This window comes from Pseudophryne corroboree, chromosome 6 (genome assembly GCF_028390025.1).
Source record: "Pseudophryne corroboree isolate aPseCor3 chromosome 6, aPseCor3.hap2, whole genome shotgun sequence".
Lineage (NCBI taxonomy): Eukaryota > Metazoa > Chordata > Amphibia > Anura > Myobatrachidae > Pseudophryne > Pseudophryne corroboree.
The window spans coordinates 6,388,627-6,412,227 of record NC_086449.1 but is presented as its reverse complement, the minus strand read 5'-3'; the positions used below and the strand labels follow the sequence as shown (position 1 = coordinate 6,412,227).

Sequence of the window (23,601 nt, the reverse complement as noted above, 5' to 3'; positions counted from 1 at the left end):
CGCTTGTTAGTAATTACTGACCATGACTGATTCATACTCAGCTGACCTCATTGTCTGCGACAGATGGAGACGGTGAGCAGCCGCACTTCACAGACTGCACAAACGAGGAAGATGAAGAGAAGTCGGACACCGGCCTCCAGATGGTCGTAACCCCCCAAGTAAGAGACCGTTCTATACTGAACCTATGGGCCTGAATCAGAGATGGCCCCAGTGGCGATAAGCCAGGACAGGTGTGCTTCATCCTTGCACTGATAGACACCGGGGAGGGGCTTGGTATGAAGACGTGACTGAGTCTGTGCCTAGCTAGGAGTCGCGTGTGTGTGTGTGTGTGTGTGTGTGTGTGTGTGTGTGTGACACTATTATCCATTGGCGAATCTAGACTTTTACTTTTAGGGGGGAGCAGTTCAAGAATATGAACTCCTCCCATCTAGGCATAGCTCCTCCCACTTAGTTCTGCCCCGCCCATTTTCAACAAAAATGGTGGTGGGGGAAATAAATTGAATATTAATTAACAAGAAATAGAACAAAATAAATAAAAACCAGCAGCGTCCACCTACTCTTGTGACAAGCACCTCTCTCCAGCATTACCTGATCCTGCTGGCGGCAGGAGGGAGAGTCTGGAGTTCAGCGCTCCCCACCAGAGCTGTGAGCACCGTGCAACTCCTTCTCTCCCCCATACAGCTGGCACTGACTCCCTAGTCAATACCCTTCCATACAGCCAGGAACTGAGGCAACAGCAGCCCCCCCTACCACCCCCAGCGCAGTCATCCATATGCCGCCACTTCTGTCCTAGCAACTCCCCCCTGTCTCCCGGCCAGCCGGCACTGTGCACCCCCATAAAACCGTACCTTACAGCTGGTGCTGTTGGACTCGTATCCTGCTTCCAGCCCGTACGTTGGAGTCTGGACCCCCAAGTCGCCACCGGCGCCCGCAGCTCCCCCGCCCACCTGGCATTTTCTTAGCATTGCAGTGGCTAGCGTGGCCAGAAGCCGGCCGGCACCACCAGCTCCCGCGATCACCCTGCGGCGCCGCCGTCTCAGCGTGGCCAAGTCCCGGACTCCCGGCCAGATCCCACAACGCGACCTCTGCTTCTAACAGCAGGTGGGCTAGGTTGGCTCTGTGTGTTATGGGGGGAGATTGCCCCCATCGCCCCCCGCTGGATCCGCCACTGCTATTATCCCACCTTATATATATCCCATATGGTTATTACTGTACTGTAATTGTCAGAGGCTGCTTCTAATTGTTCCCTGTTCTTTATCTCAGGATAAGCGAAAACCTGACCTACATTCTACACCGAGGACAGAGGACAAGACTCTGGTCTGTAGGTAAGTGTCTCCCGATACAAGAACATACCTGCTCCATCCTTACTTCCTGCCGTGCCGTCTCTGCCAGGGGAAGGTGGGCCACTGTGACAGTACAACTCCTCCTCCTGGGCTAGTGTAACTCCGCCCATCAGTTTTTGCAATGGTCCTCAGACACCGGCGAGGGTGATAACTCCGCCCACGTCAGATTGTCTTAGTGTTGCCATTGGGAGGGCTATCTGTCTGATTCAGAGGTGGATATACTGCATGTATGACGTCTTGCCCGCACAAGGGTAAAGGGGCATTTCTGCCACCCACATCCTTGGCATCACTGCTTTGCTGCCCCAAGCTATTGTGTTTTACATACAAGCGTTTGCTCTTTACATACAGTCCAGAGCCCCCTCCGCCGACGCTGTGTGCCAGGTCAGACCACCCCACGGAAGAGAGGCGCAGGCCGGAGACGCTGCTTATCTGGAAGGAGAGAGAGCGGCAGCAGCAGCTTCAGCAGAGGCAGGAGAACCTGCGGAGACCTTCTGTGGATAGGAAGGAGAGGTGAGCGCTGCACATTGCACATCTGCTCATCCATGTGGCCGGGAATACAGCAGCCTGCTCATTGTCCGGCGGGGCCAGTCCACTTGTGTCATTGTATTCTGTATTATTTCCAGCCTGCAGAGAAACCCACCCTGCACGTATTCCCCTCAGAGTGATATGGCCAAGTAAGTTTCCTGGCTGCCCTGAATGAGTGAGTGGTGAGATATAGTACAGCGTATGTATGGGGAAAGGAGTATACTGACAGCGCTGGAGAGGCCAGTGAGTGGTGAGATATAATACAGCGTGTGTATGGGGAAAGGAGTATACTGACAGCGCTGGAGAGGTCAGTGAGTGGCAGGATATAATACAGTGTATGTATGAGGAAAGCAGTATACTGACAGCGCTGAATAAGTGTCCCAGGCTGGAGAGGTCAGTGAGTGGCAGCTATAATACAGCGTGTGTATGAGGAAAGCAGTATACTGACAGCGCTGAATAAGTGTCCCAGGCTGGAGAGGTCAGTGAGTGGCAGCTATAATACAGCGTGTGTATGGGGAAAGCAGTATACTGACAGCGCTGAATACGTGTCCCAGGCTGGAGAGGCCAGTGAGTGGCAGCTATAATACAGCGTGTGTATGGGGAAAGCAGTATACTGACAGCGCTGAATAAGTGTCCCAGGCTGGAGAGGTCAGTGAGTGGCAGCTATAATACAGCGTGTGTATGGGGAAAGCAGTATACTGACAGCGCTGAATAAGTGTCCCAGGCTGGAGAGGCCAGTGAGTGGCAGCTATAATACAGCGTGTGTATGGGGAAAGCAGTATACTGACAGCGCTGAATAAGTGTCCCAGGCTGGAGAGGCCAGTGAGTGGCAGCTATAATACAGCGTGTGTATGGGGAAAGCAGTATACTGACAGCGCTGAATAAGTGTCCCAGGCTGGAGAGGTCAGTGAGTGGCAGCTATAATACAGCGTGTGTATGGGGAAAGCAGTATACTGACAGCGCTGAATACGTGTCCCAGGCTGGAGAGGTCAGTGAGTGGCAGCTATAATACAGCGTGTGTATGGGGAAAGCAGTATACTGACAGCGCTGAATAAGTGTCCCAGGCTGGAGAGGTCAGTGAGTGGCAGCTATAATACAGCGTGTGTATGGGGAAAGCAGTATACTGACAGCGCTGAATACGTGTCCCAGGCTGGAGAGGCCAGTGAGTGGCAGCTATAATACAGCGTGTGTATGGGGAAAGCAGTATACTGACAGCGCTGAATAAGTGTCCCAGGCTGGAGAGGCCAGTGAGTGGCAGCTATAATACAGCGTGTGTATGGGGAAAGCAGTATACTGACAGCGCTGAATAAGTGTCCCAGGCTGGAGAGGCCAGTGAGTGGTGAGATATAATACAGCGTCTGTATGGGGAAAGCAGTATACTGACAGCGCTGAATAAGTGTCCCAGGCTGGAGAGGCCAGTGAGTGGTGAGATATAATACAGCGTGTATGGGGAAAGCAGTATACTGACAGCGCTGAATAAGTGTCCCAGGCTGGAGAGGTCAGTGAGTGGCAGCTATAATACAGCGTGTGTATGGGGAAAGCAGTATACTGACAGCGCTGAATAAGTGTCCCAGGCTGGAGAGGCCAGTGAGTGGTGAGATATAATACAGCGTGTGTATGGGGAAAGGAGTATACTGACAGCGCTGAATAAGTGTCCCAGGCTGGAGAGGCCAGTGAGTGGCAGCTATAATACAGCGTGTGTATGGGGAAAGCAGTATACTGACAGCGCTGAATAAGTGTCCCAGGCTGGAGAGGTCAGTGAGTGGTGAGATATAATACAGCGTGTGTATGGGGAAAGGAGTATACTGACAGCGCTGAATGAGTGTCCCAGGCTGGAGAGGTCAGTGAGTGGTGAGATATAATACAGCGTGTGTATGGGGAAAGCAGTATACTGACAGCGCTGAATAAGTGTCCCAGGCTGGAGAGGTCAGTGAGTGGCAGCTATAATACAGCGTGTGTATGGGGACAGCAGTATACTGACAGCGCTGAATAAGTGTCCCAGGCTGGAGAGGCCAGTGAGTGGTGAGATATAATACAGCGTGTGTATGGGGAAAGCAGTATACTGACAGCGCTGAATAAGTGTCCCAGGCTGGAGAGGTCAGTGAGTGGCAGCTATAATACAGCGTGTGTATGGGGACAGCAGTATACTGACAGCGCTGAATAAGTGTCCCAGGCTGGAGAGGTCAGTGAGTGGCAGCTATAATACAGCGTGTGTATGGGGAAAGCAGTATACTGACAGCGCTGAATAAGTGTCCCAGGCTGGAGAGGCCAGTGAGTGGTGAGATATAATACAGCGTCTGTATGGGGAAAGCAGTATACTGACAGCGCTGAATAAGTGTCCCAGGCTGGAGAGGTCAGTGAGTGGCAGGCTATAATACAGCTTGTGTATGGGGAAAGCAGTATACTGACAGCGCTGAATAAGTGTCCCAGGCTGGAGAGGTCAGTGAGTGGCAGCTATAATACAGCGTGTGTATGGGGAAAGCAGTATACTGACAGCGCTGAATAAGTGTCCCAGGCTGGAGAGGCCAGTGAGTGGTGAGATATAATACAGCGTCTGTATGGGGAAAGCAGTATACTGACAGCGCTGAATAAGTGTCCCAGGCTGGAGAGGCCAGTGAGTGGTGAGATATAATACAGCGTGTATGGGGAAAGCAGTATACTGACAGCGCTGAATAAGTGTCCCAGGCTGGAGAGGTCAGTGAGTGGCAGCTATAATACAGCGTGTGTATGGGGAAAGCAGTATACTGACAGCGCTGAATAAGTGTCCCAGGCTGGAGAGGCCAGTGAGTGGTGAGATATAATACAGCGTCTGTATGGGGAAAGCAGTATACTGACAGCGCTGAATAAGTGTCCCAGGCTGGAGAGGCCAGTGAGTGGCAGCTATAATACAGCGTATGTATGAGGAAAGGAGTATACTGACAGCGCTGAATAAGTGTCCCAGGCTGGAGAGGTCAGTGAGTGGTGAGATATAATACAGCGTATGTATGGGGAAAGCAGTATACTGACAGCGCTGAATAAGTGTCCCAGGCTGGAGAGGCCAGTGAGTGGCAGGCTATAATACAGCTTGTGTATGGGGAAAGCAGTATACTGACAGCGCTGAATAAGTGTCCCAGGCTGGAGAGGTCAGTGAGTGGCAGCTATAATACAGCGTGTGTATGGGGAAAGCAGTATACTGACAGCGCTGAATAAGTGTCCCAGGCTGGAGAGGTCAGTGAGTGGCAGCTATAATACAGCGTGTGTATGGGGAAAGCAGTATACTGACAGCGCTGAATAAGTGTCCCAGGCTGGAGAGGCCAGTGAGTGGCAGGCTATAATACAGCTTGTGTATGGGGAAAGCAGTATACTGACAGCGCTGAATAAGTGTCCCAGGCTGGAGAGGTCAGTGAGTGGCAGCTATAATACAGCGTGTGTATGGGGAAAGCAGTATACTGACAGCGCTGAATAAGTGTCCCAGGCTGGAGAGGTCAGTGAGTGGCAGCTATAATACAGCGTGTGTATGGGGAAAGCAGTATACTGACAGCGCTGAATAAGTGTCCCAGGCTGGAGAGGCCAGTGAGTGGTGAGATATAATACAGCGTCTGTATGGGGAAAGCAGTATACTGACAGCGCTGAATAAGTGTCCCAGGCTGGAGAGGCCAGTGAGTGGCAGCTATAATACAGCGTATGTATGAGGAAAGGAGTATACTGACAGCGCTGAATAAGTGTCCCAGGCTGGAGAGGTCAGTGAGTGGCAGCTATAATACAGCGTATGTATGAGGAAAGGAGTATACTGACAGCGCTGAATAAGTGTCCCAGGCTGGAGAGGCCAGTGAGTGGCAGGCTATAATACAGCGTGTGTATGGGGAAAGGAGCATACTGACAGCGCTGAATAAGTGTCCCAGGCTGGAGAGGTCAGTGAGTGGCAGCTATAATACAGCGTATGTATGAGGAAAGGAGTATACTGACAGCGCTGAATAAGTGTCCCAGGCTGGAGAGGCCAGTGAGTGGCAGGCTATAATACAGCGTGTGTATGGGGAAAGCAGTATACTGACAGCGCTGAATAAGTGTCCCAGGCTGGAGAGGCCAGTGAGTGGTGAGATATAATACAGCGTGTGTATGGGGAAAGCAGTATACTGACAGCGCTGAATAAGTGTCCCAGGCTGGAGAGGCCAGTGAGTGGTGAGATATAATACAGCGTGTGTATGGGGAAAGGAGTATACTGACAGCGCTGAATTCGTGTCCCAGGCTGGAGAGGTCAGTGAGTGGCAGCTATAATACAGCGTATGTATGAGGAAAGGAGTATACTGACAGCGCTGAATAAGTGTCCCAGGCTGGAGAGGTCAGTGAGTGGCAGCTATAATACAGCGTATGTATGGGGAAAGGAGCATACTGACAGCGCTGAATAAGTGTCCCAGGCTGGAGAGGTCAGTGAGTGGCAGCTATAATACAGCGTGTGTATGAGGAAAGCAGTATACTGACAGCGCTGAATAAGTGTCCCAGGCTGGAGAGGCCAGTGAGTGGCAGCTATAATACATCGTGTGTATGAGGAAAGCAGTATACTGACAGCGCTGAATAAGTGTCCCAGGCTGGAGAGGTCAGTGAGTGGCAGGATATAATACAGCGTGTGTATGGGGAAAGGAGCATACTGACAGCGCTGAATAAGTGTCCCAGGCTGGAGAGGTCAGTAAGTGGCAGCTATAATACAGCGTGTGTATGGGGAAAGGAGTATACTGACAGCGCTGAATAAGTGTCCCAGGCTGGGGAGGTCAGTGAGTGGCAGATATAATACAGCGTGTGTATGGGGAAAGCAGTATACTGACAGCGCTGAATAAGTGTCCCAGGCTGGAGAGGTCAGTGAGTGGCAGGCTGTAATACAGCGTGTGTATGAGGAAAGCAGTATACTGACGGCGCTGAATAAGTGTCCCAGGCTGGAGAGGCCAGTGAGTGGCAGCTATAATACAGCGTATGGGGAAAGCAGTATACGGACAGCGCTGAATTCGTGTCCCAGGCTGGAGAGGCCAGTGAGTGGCAGGCTATAATACAGCGTATGTATGGGGAAAGCAGTATACTGACAGCGCTGAATAAGTGTCCCAGGCTGGAGAGGCCAGTGAGTGGTGAGATATAATACAGCGTGTATGGGGAAAGGAGTATACTGACAGCGCTGAATAAGTGTCCCAGGCTGGAGAGGTCAGTGAGTGATAGGCTATAATACAGCTTGTGTATGGGGAAAGGAGTATACTGACAGTGCTGAATAAGTGTCCCAGGCTGGAGAGGCCAGTGAGTGGTGAGATATAATACAGCGTGTATGGGGAAAGGAGTATACTGACAGCGCTGAATAAGTGTCCCAGGCTGGAGAGGCCAGTGAGTGGCAGGCTATAATACAGCGTGTGTATGGGGAAAGGAGTATACTGACACCAGGAGAATAACTCCCATCATCCGTAGACCCACACATACAGTACACGGGATTTGTGTGTTGCATTATGTGATATTTATGCAGTGATTGTCGACTACTAGGAATGATTTACAGAAACCCTGAATCTATGATCTGAAAATACTTGTGATGTGTAATACAGTGTCTTTGTTCCCCATCTAGTGGCCCGTCTGATAACTGCACCAGAGGCCGGAGTCAGGTAACTGTGGGAACACACGGGTAATGTGTTTGGTGATGTAGGCACAGACTTGGCATTAGGTAGATGCCCCTCTGTGTCACAGGCATCGGGACGCATGGAAGGGCGAGATGTATAATTATTGGAGAGCTGTTGTTGCTTGCTGTGTTGGGGTGCTGGGATACGTGTGTGTGGCTTTAGGGGGGAGAAGATCCATAACTTGGGGTCTACCTGGAGGTCTGTGTTCTGTGATAGGGGACATGTCCGTGGCTGTATATAGTGGGAGTGAGCCTGGTTATATATCTGGAAAGCCTTGTTATGTGATAGGGGACGTGTCCACGGCTGTATATAGTGGGAGAGAGCCGGGTTCTGTGATAAGGGACAGGTCTGCGGCTGTATATAGTGGGAGAGAGCCGGGTTCTGTGATGAGGGACAGGTCTCCGGCTGTATCTAGTGGGAGAGAGCCGGGTTCTGTGATAAGGGACAGGTCTGCGGCTGTATATAGTGCGAGAGAGCCGGGTTCTGTGATAGGGGACAGGTCTGCGGCTATATATAGTGGGAGAGAGCCGGGTTCTGTGAGAAGGGACAGGTCTGCGGCTGTATATAGTGGGAGGGAGACGGGTTCTGTGATGAGGGACAGGTCTGCGGCTGTATATAGTGGGAGAGAGCCGGGTTCTGTGATAAGGGACAGGTCTGCGGCTGTATGTAGTGGGAGAGAGCCGGGTTCTGTGATAAGGGACAGGTCTGCGGCTGTATATAGTGGAAGAGAGACGGATTCTGTGAGAAGGGACAGGTCTGCGGCTATATATAGTGGGAGAGAGACGGGTTCTGTGAGAAGGGACAGGTCTGCGGCTGTATATAGTGGGAGAGAGCCGGGTTCTGTGATAGGGGACAGGTCTCCGGCTGTATATAGTGGGAGAGAGCCGTGTTCTGTGATAAGGGACAGGTCTCCGGCTGTATATAGTGGGAGAGAGCCGGGTTCTGTGATAGGGGACAGGTCTGCGGCTGTATATAGTGGGAGAGAGCCGGGTTCTGTGATAAGGGACAGGTCTGCGGCTGTATATAGTGGGAGAGAGCCGGGTTCTGTGAGAAGGGACAGGTCCGCGGCTGTATATAGTGGGAGAGAGACGGGTTCTGTGATAAGGGACAGGTCTGCGGCTGTATATAGTGGGAGAGAGCCGGGTTCTGTGAGAAGGGACAGGTCTCCGGCTGTATATAGTGGGAGAGAGCCGGGTTCTGTGAGAAGGGACAGGTATGCTGCTATATATAGTGGGAGAGAGCCGGGTTCTGTGATAAGGGACAGGTCTGCGGCTGTATATAGTGGGAGAGAGCCGGGTTCTGTGATGAGGGACAGGTCTCCGGCTGTATATAGTGGGAGAGAGCCGGGTTCTGTGATAGGGGACAGGTATGCTGCTGTATATAGTGGGAGAGAGCCGGGTTCTGTGATAGGGGACAGGTCTGCGGCTGTATATAGTGGGAGAGATACGGATTCTGTGATAAGGGACAGGTCTGCGGCTGTATATAGTGGGAGAGAGACGGGTTCTGTGATGAGGGACAGGTCTGCGGCTATATATAGTGGGAGAGAGCTGGGTTCTGTGAGAAGGGACAGGTCTCCGGCTGTATATAGTGGGAGAGAGCCGGGTTCTGTGAGAAGGGACAGGTCTGCGGCTATATATAGTGGGAGAGAGCCGGGTTCTGTGATAGGGGACAGGTCTGCGGCTGTATGTAGTGGGAGAGAGCCGGGTTCTGTGATAAGGGACAGGTCCGCGGCTGTATATAGTGGGAGAGAGCCGGGTTCTGTGATAGGGGACAGGTATGCTGCTGTATATAGTGGGAGAAAGCCGGGTTCTGTGATAAGGGACAGGTCTGCGGCTGTATATAGTGGGAGAGAGCCGGGTTCTGTGATAAGGGACAGGTCTGCGGCTGTATATAGTGGGAGAGAGCCGGGTTCTGTGATAAGGGACAGGTCTGCGGCTGTATATAGTGGGAGAGAGCCGGGTTCTCTGAGAAGTGACAGGTCTGCGGCTGTATATAGTGGGAGAGAGCCGGGTTCTCTGAGAAGGGACAGGTCTGCGGCTGTATATAGTGGGAGAGAGCCGGGTTCTGTGATGAGGGACAGGTCTGCGGCTGTATATAGTGGGAGAGAGCCGGGTTCTGTGATAGGGGACAGGTCTCCAGCTGTATATAGTGGGAGAGAGCCGGGTTCTGTGATGAGGGACAGGTCTGCGGCTGTATATAGTGGGAGAGAGCCGGGTTCTGTGATAAGGGACAGGTCTGCGGCTGTATATAGTGGGAGAGAGCCGGGTTCTGTGATAAGGGACAGGTCCGCGGCTGTATATAGTGGGAGAGAGCCGGGTTCTGTGATAAGGGACAGGTCTGCGGCTGTATATAGTGGGAGAGAGCCGGGTTCTGTGATAAGGGACAGGTCTGCGGCTGTATGTAGTGGGAGAGAGCCGGGTTCTGTGATAAGGGACAGGTCTGCGGCTGTATATAGTGGGAGAGAGCCGGGTTCTGTGATGAGGGATGTGTCCACGGCTGTATATAGTGGGAGAGAGCCGGGTTCTGTGAGAAGGGACAGGTCTGCGGCTATATATAGTGGGAGAGAGCCGGGTTCTGTGATAAGGGACGTGTCCATGGCTGTATATAGTGGGAGAGAGCCGGGTTCTCTGAGAAGGGACAGGTCTGCGGCTGTATATAGTGGGAGAGAGCCGGGTTCTGTGATGAGGGACAGGTCTGCGGCTGTATATAGTGGGAGAGAGCCGGGTTCTGTGAGAAGGGGCAGGTCTGCGGCTGTATATAGTAGGAGGGAGACGGGTTCTGTGATAGGGGACAGGTCTGCGGCTATATATAGTGGGAGAGAGCCGGGTTCTGTGATAGGGGACAGGTCTGCGGCTGTATATAGTGGGAGAGAGCCGGGTTCTGTGATGAGGGACAGGTCTCCGGCTGTATATAGTGGGAGAGAGCTGGGTTCTGTGAGAAGGGACAGGTCTGCGGCTGTATATAGTGGGAGAGAGCCGGGTTCTGTGATAAGGGACAGGTCTGCGGCTATATGTAGTGGGAGAGAGCCAGGTTCTGTGATAAGGGACAGGTCTCCGGCTGTATATAGTGGGAGAGAGCTGGGTTCTGTGAGAAGGGACAGGTCTGCGGCTGTATATAGTGGGAGAGAGCCGGGTTCTGTCATAAGGGACAGGTCTGCGGCTATATATAGTGGGAGAGAGCCGGGTTCTGTGATGAGGGACAGGTCTCCGGCTGTATATAGTGGGAGAGAGCTGGGTTCTGTGAGAAGGGACAGGTCTGCGGCTGTATATAGTGGGAGAGAGCCGGGTTCTGTGATAAGGGACAGGTCTGCGGCTATATGTAGTGGGAGAGAGCCAGGTTCTGTGATAAGGGACAGGTCTGCGGCTGTATATAGTGGGAGAGAGCCGGGTTCTGTGATAAGGGACAGGTCTGCGGCTGTATATAGTGGGAGAGAGCCGGGTTCTGTCATAAGGGACAGGTCTGCGGCTATATATAGTGGGAGAGTGCTGGGTTCTGTGATGAGGGACAGGTCTCCGGCTGTATATAGTGGGAGAGAGCTGGGTTTTGTGATAGGGGACAGGTCTGCGGCTGTATATAGTGGGAGAGAGCCGGGTTCTGTCATAAGGGACAGGTCTGCGGCTATATATAATGGGAGAGAGACGGGTTCTGTGATAAGGGACAGGTCTGCAGCTGTATATAGTGGGAGAGAGCCGGGTTCTGTGATGAGGGACAGGTCTGCGGCTGTATATAGTGGGAGAGCCGGGTTCTGTGATAAGGGACAGGTCTGCGGCTGTATATAGTGGGAGAGAGTCGGGTTTTGTGATAGGGCTGCGGCTGTATATAGTGGGAGAGAGCCGGCTTCTGTTATAAGGGACAGGTCTGCGGCTGTATATAGTGGGAGAGAGCTGGTTTCTGTGATAGGGGATAGGTCTGCGGCTGTATATAGTGGGAGAGAGCCGGCTTCTGTGATGGGGAGGCTGTAACTTGTGACTCAGCGGCTGCGGACAGGCGGTTTATTGGTGTCCTATGCTTAGGGGAGACGCTGAGGTTTTCCTGGTGCAATGAATGAATACAGAGATTTGTGTTGGATCCTGGGATACAGCGGACACTGGAATATTTGCCTGCCCGGGGTCCATTTATGCCTTACTGCCTCTTCTCCCGCCCCCGAGTCATCCATCTGACCAATAGGCAGTGTTTAGAAAGGAAGGAAAATTCCTATGACATATGAAAAGAAATGTTTAAAACATGATTTCTCTAACGTCCTAGTGGATGCTGGGGACTCCGTAAGGACCATGGGGAATAGACGGGCTCCGCAGGAGACATGGGCACTTTAAGAAAGAATTTGGATTCTGGTGTGCTCTGGCTCCTCCCTCTATGTCCCTCCTCCAGACCTCAGTTTGAATCTGTGCCCGGACGAGCTGGGTGCTGTTCAGTGAGCTCTCCTGAGCTTGTTATAAGAAAGTATTTTGTTAGGTTTTTTTATTTTCAGAGAGCTCTGCTGGCAACAGACTCCCTGCGTCGTGGGACAGAGGGGAGAGAAGCAGCCCTACTCTCTGCAGATAGGTCCTGCTTCTTAGGTTACTGGACACCATTAGCTCCAGTGGGATCGTACACAGGATCTCACCCTTTGTCGTCCGATCCCGGAGCCGCGCCGCGGTCCCCCTCACAGAGCCGGAAGACAGAAGCCGGTGAAAGAAGCAAGAAGACTTCGAAATCGGCGGCAGAAGACTCCAGTCTTCACTGAGGTAGCGCACAGCACTGCAGCTGTACGCCATTGCTCCACACACCTCACATACTCCGGTCACTGTGGGCGCAGGGGGGGGGCACCCTGGGCAGCAATTAGGACCTCTTGGCAAAAGTTACACATATATACAGTTGGGCACTGTATATATGTATGAGCCCCCGCCATAATAGTGTGCAGAAACGCGGGACAGAAGCCCGCCGCTGAGGGGGCGGGGCTTCTTCCTCAGCACTCACCAGCGCCATTTTCTCCACAGCTCCGCTGAGAGGAAGCTCCCCAGGCTCTCCCCTGCAGTTACACGGTAGAAGAGGGTAAAAAGAGAGGGGGGGGCACATAATTAGGCGCAAAAACATCATATACAGCAGCTACTGGGTTAACACTAAGTTACTGTGTGATTCCTGGGACATATAGCGCTGGGGTGTGTGCTGGCATACTCTCTCTCTGTCTCTCCAAAGGGCCTTGTGGGGGAACTGTCTTCAAAAAGAGCATCCCCTGTGTGTGTGGTGTGTCGGTACGCTTGTGTTGACATATTTGACGAGGAAGGCTATGTGGAAGCAGAGCGGGAGCAAATGAATGTGGGGTCGCCGACGCCGACCCCTGATTGGATGGATATGTGGAAGGTTTTAAATGATAATGTTAATTCCTTGCATAAAAGGTTGGATAAAGCTGAAGCCTTAGGACAGTCAGGGTCTCAGCCCGTGCCTGATCCGATGTCGCAGAGGCCGTCAGGGTCTCGGAAGCGCCCACTATCCCAAAATTGTTGACACAGATACCGACATGGATTCTGACTCCAGTGTCGATTACGATGATGCAAAGTTACAGCCTAAATTGGCTAAAGCCATCCGTTACATGATTATAGCAATTAAGGATGTGTTGCACATCACAGAGGAAACCCCAGTCCCTGACAAGAGGGTTCATATGTATGGGGAAAAAAGGCAGGTGGTGACCTTTCCCCCCTCACATGTACTAAATGAGTTATGTGAAAAGGCTTGGGAATCTCCAGATAAAAAACTGCAGATTTCCAAACGGATGCTTATGGCGTATCCTTTCCCGCCAACGGACAGGTTACGCTGGGAATCCTCCCCTAGGGTGGACAAAGCTTTAACACGCTTGTCCAAGAGGGTAGCCCTGCCGTCACAGGATACGGCCACCCTAAAAGATGCTGCGGATAGAAAGCAAGAGGGTACCCTGAAGTCCATTTATACACATTCAGGTACCTTACTAAGGCCGGCAATTGCGTCGGCCTGGGTGTGTAGAGCTGTAGCAGCATGGACGGATACCTTATCTGAGGAACTTTATACCTTGGACAAGGATACTATATTAATGACCCTGGGGCATATAAAAGACGCTGTCATATATATGAGAGATGCTCAAAGAGACATTAGTCTACTGGGCTCTAGAATAAATGCTATGTCGATTTCTGCCAGAAGGGTCCTGTGGACTCGGCAATGGACAGGCGATGCCGACTCAAAAAGGCACATGGAGGTTTTACCTTACAAGGGTGAAGAATTGTTTGGGGAGGGTCTCTCGGACCTGGTCTCCACAGCTACGGCTGGAAAGTCAAATTTTTTGCCATATGTTTCCTCACAACCTAAGAAAGCACCGTATTACCAAATGCAGTCCTTTCCATCACAAAGAGGCAAGAAAGTCAGCGGTGCGTCCTTTCTTGCCAGAGGCAGGGGTAGAGGAAAGAAGCTGCACAATACAGCTAGTTCCCAAGAACAGAGGTCCTCCCCGGCTTCCACTAAATCCACCGCATGACGCTGGGGCTACACAGGCGGAGCTAGGCCCAGTGGGGGTGCGTCTCCGAAATTTCAGCCACAAGTGGGTACACTCCCAGGTGGATCCCTGGGCAATAGAGATTGTGTCTCAGGGATACAAGCTGGAATTCGAAGAGATGCCCCCTCACCGTTACCTCAAATCGGCCCTGCCAGCTTCCCCCATAGAGAGGGAAATTGTGTTAGCTGCAATTCACAAATTGTATCTTCAACAGGTGGTGGTAAAGGTTCCCCTCCTTCAACAAGGGAAGGGTTATTATTCGACCATGTTTGTGGTACCGAAACCGGACGGTTCGGTCAGACCCATATTGAATTTAAAATCTCTGAACATATACCTGAAAAGGTTCAAGTTCAAGATGGAATCGCTCAGAGCGGTCATCGCAAGCCTGGAAGGGGGGGATTTTATGGTGTCTCTGCCACTCTGGACATAAAGGATGCATTTATCCACCTCATCAGGCGTACCTCAGATTTGTGGTACAGGATTGTCATTACCAATTTCAGACGTTGCCGTTTGGTCTCCACGGCACCGAGAATATTTACCAAGGTGATGGCAGAAATGATGGTACTCCTGCGGAAGCAAGGGGTCACAATTATCCCATACTTGGACGATCTCCTCATAAAAGCGAGGTCACGAGAGCAGTTACTGATCAGCGTAGCACGCTCTCTGGAAGGGTTAGGACAGCACGGCTGGATTCTGAATATTCCAAAGTCGCAGTTGATTCCTACGACTCATCTGCCCTTCCTGGGCATGATTCTGGACACAGACCAGAAGAGGGTTTATCTCCCGATGGAGAAGGCTCAGGAACACTGGTCAGAGACCTATTAAAACCAAAAAAGGTGTCGGTGCATCACTGCACACGAGTCCTGGGAAAGATGGTGGCATCATGCGAGGACCTTTCAATGGGATCTCCTGGACAAATAGTCCGGATCACATCTTCAGATGCATCGGTTAATCACCCTATCCCCCAGGGCCAGGGTGTCTCTCCTGTGGTGGCTGCAGAGTGCTCACCTTCTGGAGGGCCGCAGATTCGGCATTCAGGACTGGATCCTGGTGACCACGGATGCAAGCCTCCGGGGGTGGGGGGCAGTCACACAGGGAAGAAATTTCCAAGGCCTGTGGTCAAGTCAGGAGACTTGCCTTCACATCAACATCCTGGAACTAAGGGCAATATACAACGCCCTACGTCAAGCGGAGTCCCTACTTCGCGACCAACCGGTTCTGATTCAGTCAGACAACATAACCGCAGTGGCTCATGTAAACCGCCAAGGCGTCACAAGGAGCAGAGTGGCGATGGCGGAAGCCACCAGGATTCTTCGCTGGGCGGAGAATCACGTAAGCGCAGTGTTCATCCCGGGAGTGGACAACTGGGAAGCAGACTTCCTCAGCAGGCACGACCTCCACCCGGGAGAGTGGGGACTTCATCAAGAAGTCTTCACACAGATTACAAGTCGGTGGGAACTACCACAGATAGACATGATGGCGTCACGCCTCAACAAGAAGCTACAGAGCTATTGCGCCAGGTCAAGGGACCCTCAGGCGGTAGCTGTAGACGCCCTGGTGACACCGTGGGTGTTCCAGTCGGTCTGTGTATTTCCTCCTCTTCCTCTCATACCCAAGGTACTGAGGATAATTAGAAAAAGAGGAGTTAGAACAATTCTCATTGTTCCAGATTGGCCACGAAGGACTTGGTATCCAGATCTGCAAGAATTGCTCACAGGATCCGTGGCCTCTTCCTCTAAGACAGGACCTGTTGCAACAGGGACCCTGTCTCTTCCAAGACTTACCGCGGCTGCGTTTGACGGCATGGCGGTTGAACGCCGGATCCTAGCAGAAAAGGGTATTCCGGAGGAGGTCATTCCTACGCTGATAAAGGCTAGGAAGGACGTGACAGCTAAACATTATCACCGGATATGGCGAAAATATGTTTCTTGGTGTGAGGCCAGGAATGCTCCTACAGAGGAATTCCAGCTGGGCCGTTTCCTTCACTTACTTCAGTCAGGAGTGGATTTGGGCCTGAAGTTAGGCTCAATTAAGGTCCAGATTTCGTCCCTTTCCATTTTCTTTCAAAAGGAGTTGGCTTCTCTGCCAGAAGTTCAGACGTTTGTGAAAGGAGTGCTGCATATTCAGCCTCCTTTTGTGCCTCCAGTGGCACCTTGGGATCTTAACGTGGTGTTGAGTTTCCTGAAATCACACTGGTTTGAACCACTGAAAACAGTGGAGTTGAAATATCTCACGTGGAAGGTGGTCATGCTATTAGCCTTGGCTTCGGCTAAGCGTGTGTCAGAATTAGCGGCTTTGTCTCATAAAAGCCCATATATGGTTTTCCATATGGATAGAGCGGAATTGAGGACACGTCCACAATTTCTGCCAAAAGTGGTCTCATCTTTTCATATGAACCAACCTATTTTGGTGTCTGTGGCTACTCGTGACTTGGAGGATTCCGAGTTACTAGATGTGGTCAGGGCTTTGAAGGTTTATGTAGCCAGAACGGCTAGAGTCAGGAAAACGGACTCGCTGTTTATCCTGTATGCATCCAACAAGCTGGGTGCTCCTGCTTCAAAGCAGACTATTGCTCGCTGTATCTGTAACACGATTCAGCAGGCTCATTCTGTGGCTGGATTGCCGCAGCCAAAATCATTGAAAGCCCATTCCACTAGGAAGGTGGGCTCTTCTTGGGCGGCTGCCCGAGGGGTCTCGGCATTACAGCTATGCCGAGTTGCTACCTGGTCAGGTTCAAATACGTTTGCAAAGTTCTACAAGTTTGATACCCTGGCTGAGGAGGACCTATTGTTTGCTCAATCGGTGCTGCAGAGTCATCCGCACTCTCCCGCCCGTTTGGGAGCTTTGGTATAATCCCCATGGTCCTTACGGAGTCCCCAGTATCCACTAGGACGTTAGAGAAAATAAGATTTCTCTATCGTCCTAGTGGATGCTGGGGTTCCTGAAAGGACCATGGGGAATAGCGGCTCCGCAGGAGACAGGGCACAAAAGTAAAGCTTTTCCGATCAGGTGGTGTGCACTGGCTCCTCCCCCTATGACCCTCCTCCAGACTCCAGTTAGATTTTTGTGCCCGGCCGAGAAGGGTGCAATTCTAGGTGGCTCTCCTAAAGAGCTGCTTAGAGAAAGTTTAGCTTAGGTTTTTTATTTTACAGTGAGTCCTGCTGGCAACAGGATCACTGCAACGAGGGACTGAGGGGAGAAGAAGTGAACTCACCTGCGTGCAGGATGGATTGGCTTCTTGGCTACTGGACATCAGCTCCAGAGGGACGATCACAGGTACAGCCTGGATGGTCACCGGAGCCGCGCCGCCGGCCCCCTTGCAGATGCTGAAGTTAGAAGAGGTCCAGAATCGGCGGCTGAAGACTCGGACAGTCTTCTAAAGGTAGCGCACAGCACTGCAGCTGTGCGCCATTTTCCTCTCAGCACACTTCACACGCTGTCACTGAGGGTGCAGGGCGCTGGGGGGGGGCGCCCTGGGAGGCAAATGTAAACCTATATACTGGCTAAAAATACCTCACATATAGCCCCCAGAGGCTATATGGAGATATTTAACCCCTGCCAAACTTCACTAAAGAGCGGGAGACGAGCCCGCCGGAAAAGGGGCGGGGCCTATCTCCTCAGCACACAGCGCCATTTTTTCTCTCACAGAAAGGCTGGAGAGAAGGCTCCCAGGCTCTCCCCTGCACTGCACTACAGAAACAGGGTTTAAACAGAGAGGGGGGCACTAATTGGCGATATAAATATATATATAAAGATGCTATTAGGGAGAAACACTTATATAAGGTTGTCCCTATGTAATTATAGCGTTTTTTGGTGTGTGCTGGCAAACTCTCCCTCTGTCTCTCCAAAGGGCTAGTGGGGTCCTGTCCTCTGTCAGAGCATTCCAGGTGTGTGTGCTGTGTGTCGGTACGTGTGTGTCGACATGTATGAGGACGATGTTGGAGGAGGCGGAGAAATTGCCTGTAATGGTGATGTCACTCTCTAGGGAGTCGACACCGGAATGGATGGCTTATTTAGGGAATTACGTGAGAATGTCAACACGCTGCAAGGTCGGTTGACGACATGAGACGGCCGACAAACAATTAGTTCCGGTCCAGGCGTCTCAGAAACACCGTCAGGGGTTTTTTAAAAAAAAAAAACGCCCAATTACCTCAGTCGGTCGACACAGACACAGACACGGACACTGAATCCAGTGTCGACGGTGAATAAACAAACGTATTCCTCATTAGGGCCACACGTTAAGGGCAATGAAGGAGGTGTTACATATTTCTGATACTACAAGTACCACAAAAAAGGGTATTATGTGGGAGTGAAAAAACTACCTGTAGTTTTTCCTGAATCAGATAAAATAAAATGAAGTGTGTGATGATGCGTGGGTTTACCCCGATAGCAAATATTGGCGTTATACCCTTTCCCGCCAGAAGTTAGGGCGCGTTGGGAAACACCCCTTAGGGTGGATAAGGCGCTCACACGCTTATCAAGTGGCGTTACCGTCTCCAGATACGGCCGCCCTCAAGGAGCCAGCTGATAGGCAGCTGGAAAAATATCCTAAAAAGTATATACACACATACGGTGGTTATACTGCGACCAGCGATCGCCATCAGCCTGGAGATGCAGTGCTGGGTTGGCTTGGTCGAATTCCCTGACTAAAAATATTTTATTGATATAGAGCATTTAATAGGATGCATTCTATATATATGTATGCGAGATGCACAGAGGGATATTTGCACTCTGGCATCAAGATAAGTGCGTTGTCCATATCTCCCAGAAGATGTCATGGACACGACAGTGGTCAGGTGATACAGATCCCATACGGCACATGGAAGTATTGCCGTATAAAGGGAAGGAGTTATTTGGGGTCGGTCCATCGGACCTGGGGGCCACGGCTACAGCTGGGAAATCCAACCTTTTTACCCCAAGTTACATCTCAGCAGAAAAAGACACTGTCTTTTCAGCCTCAATCCTTCCGTTTCCCATGTGGGCAAGCGGGCAAAAGGCCAGTCATATCTGCCCAGACATAGAGGAAAGGGAAGTAGACTGCAGCAGGCAGCCCCTTCCCAGGAAAAGAAGCCCTCCACCGCGTCTGCCAAGTCCTCAGCGTGACGCTGGGGCCGTGCAAGCGGACTCAGGTGAGGTGGGGGGGTAGTCTCAAGAGTCTCAGCGCGCAGTGGGATCACTCGCAAGTTGACCCCTAGATCGTACAAGTATTATCCCAGGGGTACAGATTGGAGAGTCGAGACATTTTTTCCTCGCAGGTTCCTGAAGCCTGCTTTACCAACGGCTCCCTCCGACAGGGAGGCAGTATTGGGAAAAAATTCACAAGCTGTATTTCCAGCAGGTGATAATCAAAGTACCCCTCCTACAACAAGGAAAAGGGTATTAGTCTTCCACACTATATTGTGGTACTGAAGCCAGACGGCTTGGTGAGACATAGTCTAAATCTGAAATCTTTGAACACTTACATAAAAAGGTTCAAATCAAGATGGAGTCACTCAGAGCAGTGATAGAGAACCGGAAAAAAGGGGACTATATGGTGTCCCTGGACATCACGGATTACCTCCATGTCCAAATTTGCCCTTCTCAACAAGGGTACCTCTGGTTCGTGATACAGAACTGTCAATATCAGTTTCAGACGCTGCCGTTGAATTATCCACGGCACCCCGGGCCTTTACCAAGGTAATGGCCGAAAAGATGATTCTTAAAAGAAGAAAGGCATCTTAATTATCCCTTACTTGGACGATATCCTGAAAGGGGCAAGTTTCCAGAGAACAGTTGGAGGTCGGAAAAGAACTATCTAAAGTAGTTCTACGACAGCACGAGTGGATTCTAAATATTCCAAAAATCGCAGCTGTTTTCCGATGATACGTCTGCTGTTCCTAGGAATGATTCTGGGCATAGTCCAGAAAGAGGTATTTCTCCTGGAGGGGAAAGCCAGGGAGTTATCCGACCTAGTCAGAAACCTCCTAAAACCAGGCCAAGTATCAGTGCATCAATGCACAGGAGTCCTGGGAAAAATGGTGGCTTCTTACGAAGCGATTCCATTCGGCAGATCTCACGCAAAAACTTTTCAGGGGGATTTGCGGGACGAATGGTCCGGATCGCATCTTCAGATGCATCAGCGGATAACCCTGTCTCCAAGGACAAGGGTGTCTCTTCTGTGGGGGCTGCAGAGTGCTCATCTTCTAGAGGGCAGCACATTCAGCATTCAGGACTGTGTTCTGGTGACCACGGATGCCAGCCTGAGAGGCTGGGGAACAGTCACACAGGGAAGAAATTTCCAAGGAAGTGTGGTCAAGTCTGGAGATTTCTCTCCACATGAATATACTGGAGCTAAGGGCAATTTACGATGCTCTGAGCCTAGGAAGACCTCTGCTTCAAAGTCAACCGGTGCTGATCCAGTAGGACATCATCATGGCAGTCGCCCACGTAAACAGACGGGGCGGCACAAGAAGCAGGAGGGCAATGACAGCAAGGATTCTTCGCTGGGCGAAAAATCATGTGATAACACTGTCAGCAGTGTTCATTCCGGGAGTGGACAACTAGGAAGATTTCCTCAGCATGAATGAATTCCACCCGGAAAAGTGGGAACTTCATCTGGAAGTTTCCACATGTTTGTAAACCGTTGGGAAAGACCAAAGGTGGTTATGATGGCGTCCCACATGAAGCGCCAGGTCTAGAGACCCTCAGGCAATAGCTGGGACGCTCTGGTAACACCGTGGGTGTACCAGTCGGTGTATGTGTTCCCTCCTCTGCCTTTCATACCCAGTGTAGGGAGAATGATAGGAAGGAGAGGAGTAAGAACTATACTCGTGGCTCCGGTTTGGCCAAGAAGAACTTGGTACCCGGAACTTCAAGAGATACTAGAAAGGATCTTGATTCAGCAAGAATCATGTCTGTTCCATGACTTACCGCAGCCGCGTTGACGGGTGAACGCCGGATCCTAAGGGAAAAAGGCATTCCGGAAGAGGTCATCCCTACCCTGGTCAGAGCCAGGAAGGAGGTGACCGCACAACATTATCACTGCTTAGGTGAAAATGTGTTCCATGGTGTGAGGCCAGGAAGGCTCCACGGAAGAATTTCAACTAGGTTAATTCCTACATTTCCTGCAAACAGGAGTGTATATGGGTCTCAAATTGGGGTCCATTAAGGTTCAAATTTCGACCGGTCGATTTTCTTCCAGAAAGAAATTGGCTTCAGTTCCTGAAGTCCAGAAGTTGTTAAGGGAGTACTGCATATACAACCCCCTTTTGATGTCTCCAGTGGCACTGGGCGATCTCAACGTAGTTTGGGATTCCTAAAATCACATTGGTTTAAACAACTCAAATCTGTGGATTTGATATATCTCACATGGAAAGCGACCATGCTGTTGGTCCTGGCCTCGGCCAGGCGAGTGTCAGAATTGGCGGCTTTATCTCACAAAGCCATATCTGATTGTCCATTCGGACAGAGCAAAGCTGTGGACTCGTCCCCAGTTTCTCCCTAAGGTGGTGTCAGCGTTTCACCTGAACCAGCTTATTGTGGTACCTGCGGCTACTAGGGACTTGGAGGATTCCAAGTTGCTGGATGTTGTCAGGGCCCTGAAAATATAGTTTCCAGGTCGGCTGGAGTCAGGAAATCTGACTTGCTGTTTATCCTGTATGCACCCAACAAGCTGGGTGCTCCTGCTTCTAAGCAGACTATTGCTCGTTGGATTTGTAGTACAATTCAGCTTGCACATTCTGTGGCAGGCTTGCCACAGCAAAAAATATGTAAATGCCCATTCCACAAGGAAGGTGGGCTCATCTTGGGCGGCTGCCCGAGGGGTCTCGGCATTACAACTCTGCCGAGCAGCTACGTGGTCGGGGGAGAACACGTTTGTAAAATTCTACAAATTTGATACCCTGGCAAAAAGAGGACCTGGAGTTCTCTCATTCGGTGCTGCAGAGTCATCCGCACTCTCCCGCCCGTTTGGGAGCTTTGGTATAATCCCCATGGTCCTTTCAGGAACCCCAGCATCCACTAGGACGATAGAGAAAATAAGAATTTACTTACCGATAATTCTATTTCTCGGAGTCCGTAGTGGATGCTGGGCGCCCATCCCAAGTGCGGATTATTCTGCAATACTTGTACATAGTTATTGTTACAAAAATCGGGTTATTGTTGTAGGAAGCCGTCTTTCAGAGGCTCCTTTTGTTATCATACTGTTAACTGGGTTTAGATCACAAGTTGTACGGTGTGATTGGTGTGGCTGGTATGAGTCTTACCCGGGATTCAAAATTCCTCCCTTTATTGTGTACGCTCGTCCGGGCACAGTACCTAACTGGAGTCTGGAGGAGGGTCATAGGGGGAGGAGCCAGTGCACACCACCTGATCGGAAAAGCTTTACTTTTGTGCCCTGTCTCCTGCGGAGCCGCTATTCCCCATGGTCCTTTCAGGAACCCCAGCATCCACTACGGACTCCGAGAAATAGAATTATCGGTAAGTAAATTCTTATTTTTACTTACCGGTAAATCTATTTCTCGTAGTCCGTAGAGGATGCTGGGCGCCCGTCCCAAGTGCAGACTTTTTCTGCAATGCTTGTATATAGTTATTGCTTAAATAAGGGTTATGTTATGGTTGCATCAGGGTTATCTGATGCTCTGTGATTGTTCATTCTGTTAACTGGGTAAAGTTATCACAAGTTATACGGTGTGATTGATGTGGCTGGTATGAGTCTTATTTGATAACATGCATATGTGGCGTTCAATATGTGGGACGCACTACTCGTAAACTAAATATAAGGTTTTTAGAGCATAGGCGCAACATAATAAAGGGGGTAAGGACACATACTCTGTCCACACATATCCAGTCTAAGCATAAAGGTAGTATGGATGGTCTGATAATACAGGGAATTGAGCATATTCCCACCACTGATAGAGGTGGGGATAGGTTCAATCGTCTCTGTAAGAGGGAGGCTTTCTGGATCTATTCTTTGGGTTCTTTGTCTCCCCTTGGTCTCAATGATAACTTAGAAATGAATAACATATGAGATAGGGAGACAAAGGGGTATATGCAATTGCGGTCGAATTCCCGAAATTGGCGAAAAACTGGACTTTTTCGCCAAAACAACAAATCGTCAATGCAATTCAGTGCTTTCCGTCAAAAAAACGGACTTTCAAAATTCGACTTTTTGAAATTCGACTTTTGTCAAATTCGACTTTTCTGCAATGATACAAGTGCTGCAATTCGACAAAAGTATATTCAATTGAAGTTTGGAAATTCGACAACAGTGCTTTTAGACAGTAAATTCGTCATTTTCAATCCGCCACACTTTGGTGGGTGAAACTAATAAAAAAAAATTAAAACATGTTTTTTTTGGTGTTTTTTTTATTGGTAATAGCATATCTATTTATATTAGAAGGGATTAGGTACTTGGTTTGTCTTTTTTGGAGGCACAAGAATTATTTATATATTTTTAAAAATAATATATATATATTTCTCCTTCATCCACTAGGGGCCACTGGAGTGTAGTTACAATGGGGAAATAGTAGGCAGTAATTGGGAGCTGGCACTTTAAAATTCTCACACTGTGGCTAGCTCCTCCCCTACTATCTCCCCTCCAAGCCAGTCTTAGTTTAGTGCCCGAGGTAGC

At 50.5% G+C, this 23,601-nt stretch overlaps 1 protein-coding gene across 3 annotated transcripts in view; it reads left to right on the top strand.

The window, feature by feature from the left end:
- Window positions 1–23,601, top strand: part of LRCH4 (leucine rich repeats and calponin homology domain containing 4) — a 129,440-nt gene that overhangs the window by 61,424 nt on the left and 44,415 nt on the right. For 2 of the 3 annotated variants that reach the window (XM_063930709.1, XM_063930707.1), the window contains exons 9-13: window positions 64–158; window positions 1,264–1,325; window positions 1,692–1,853; window positions 1,967–2,017; window positions 7,441–7,477. In XM_063930709.1, the coding sequence (XP_063786779.1) occupies window positions 64–158; window positions 1,264–1,325; window positions 1,692–1,853; window positions 1,967–2,017; window positions 7,441–7,477 (407 nt within the window). The remainder of the gene's footprint in view (window positions 1–63; window positions 159–1,263; window positions 1,326–1,691; window positions 1,854–1,966; window positions 2,018–7,440; window positions 7,478–23,601) is intronic. The other variant, XM_063930708.1, reaches the window with a different exon arrangement.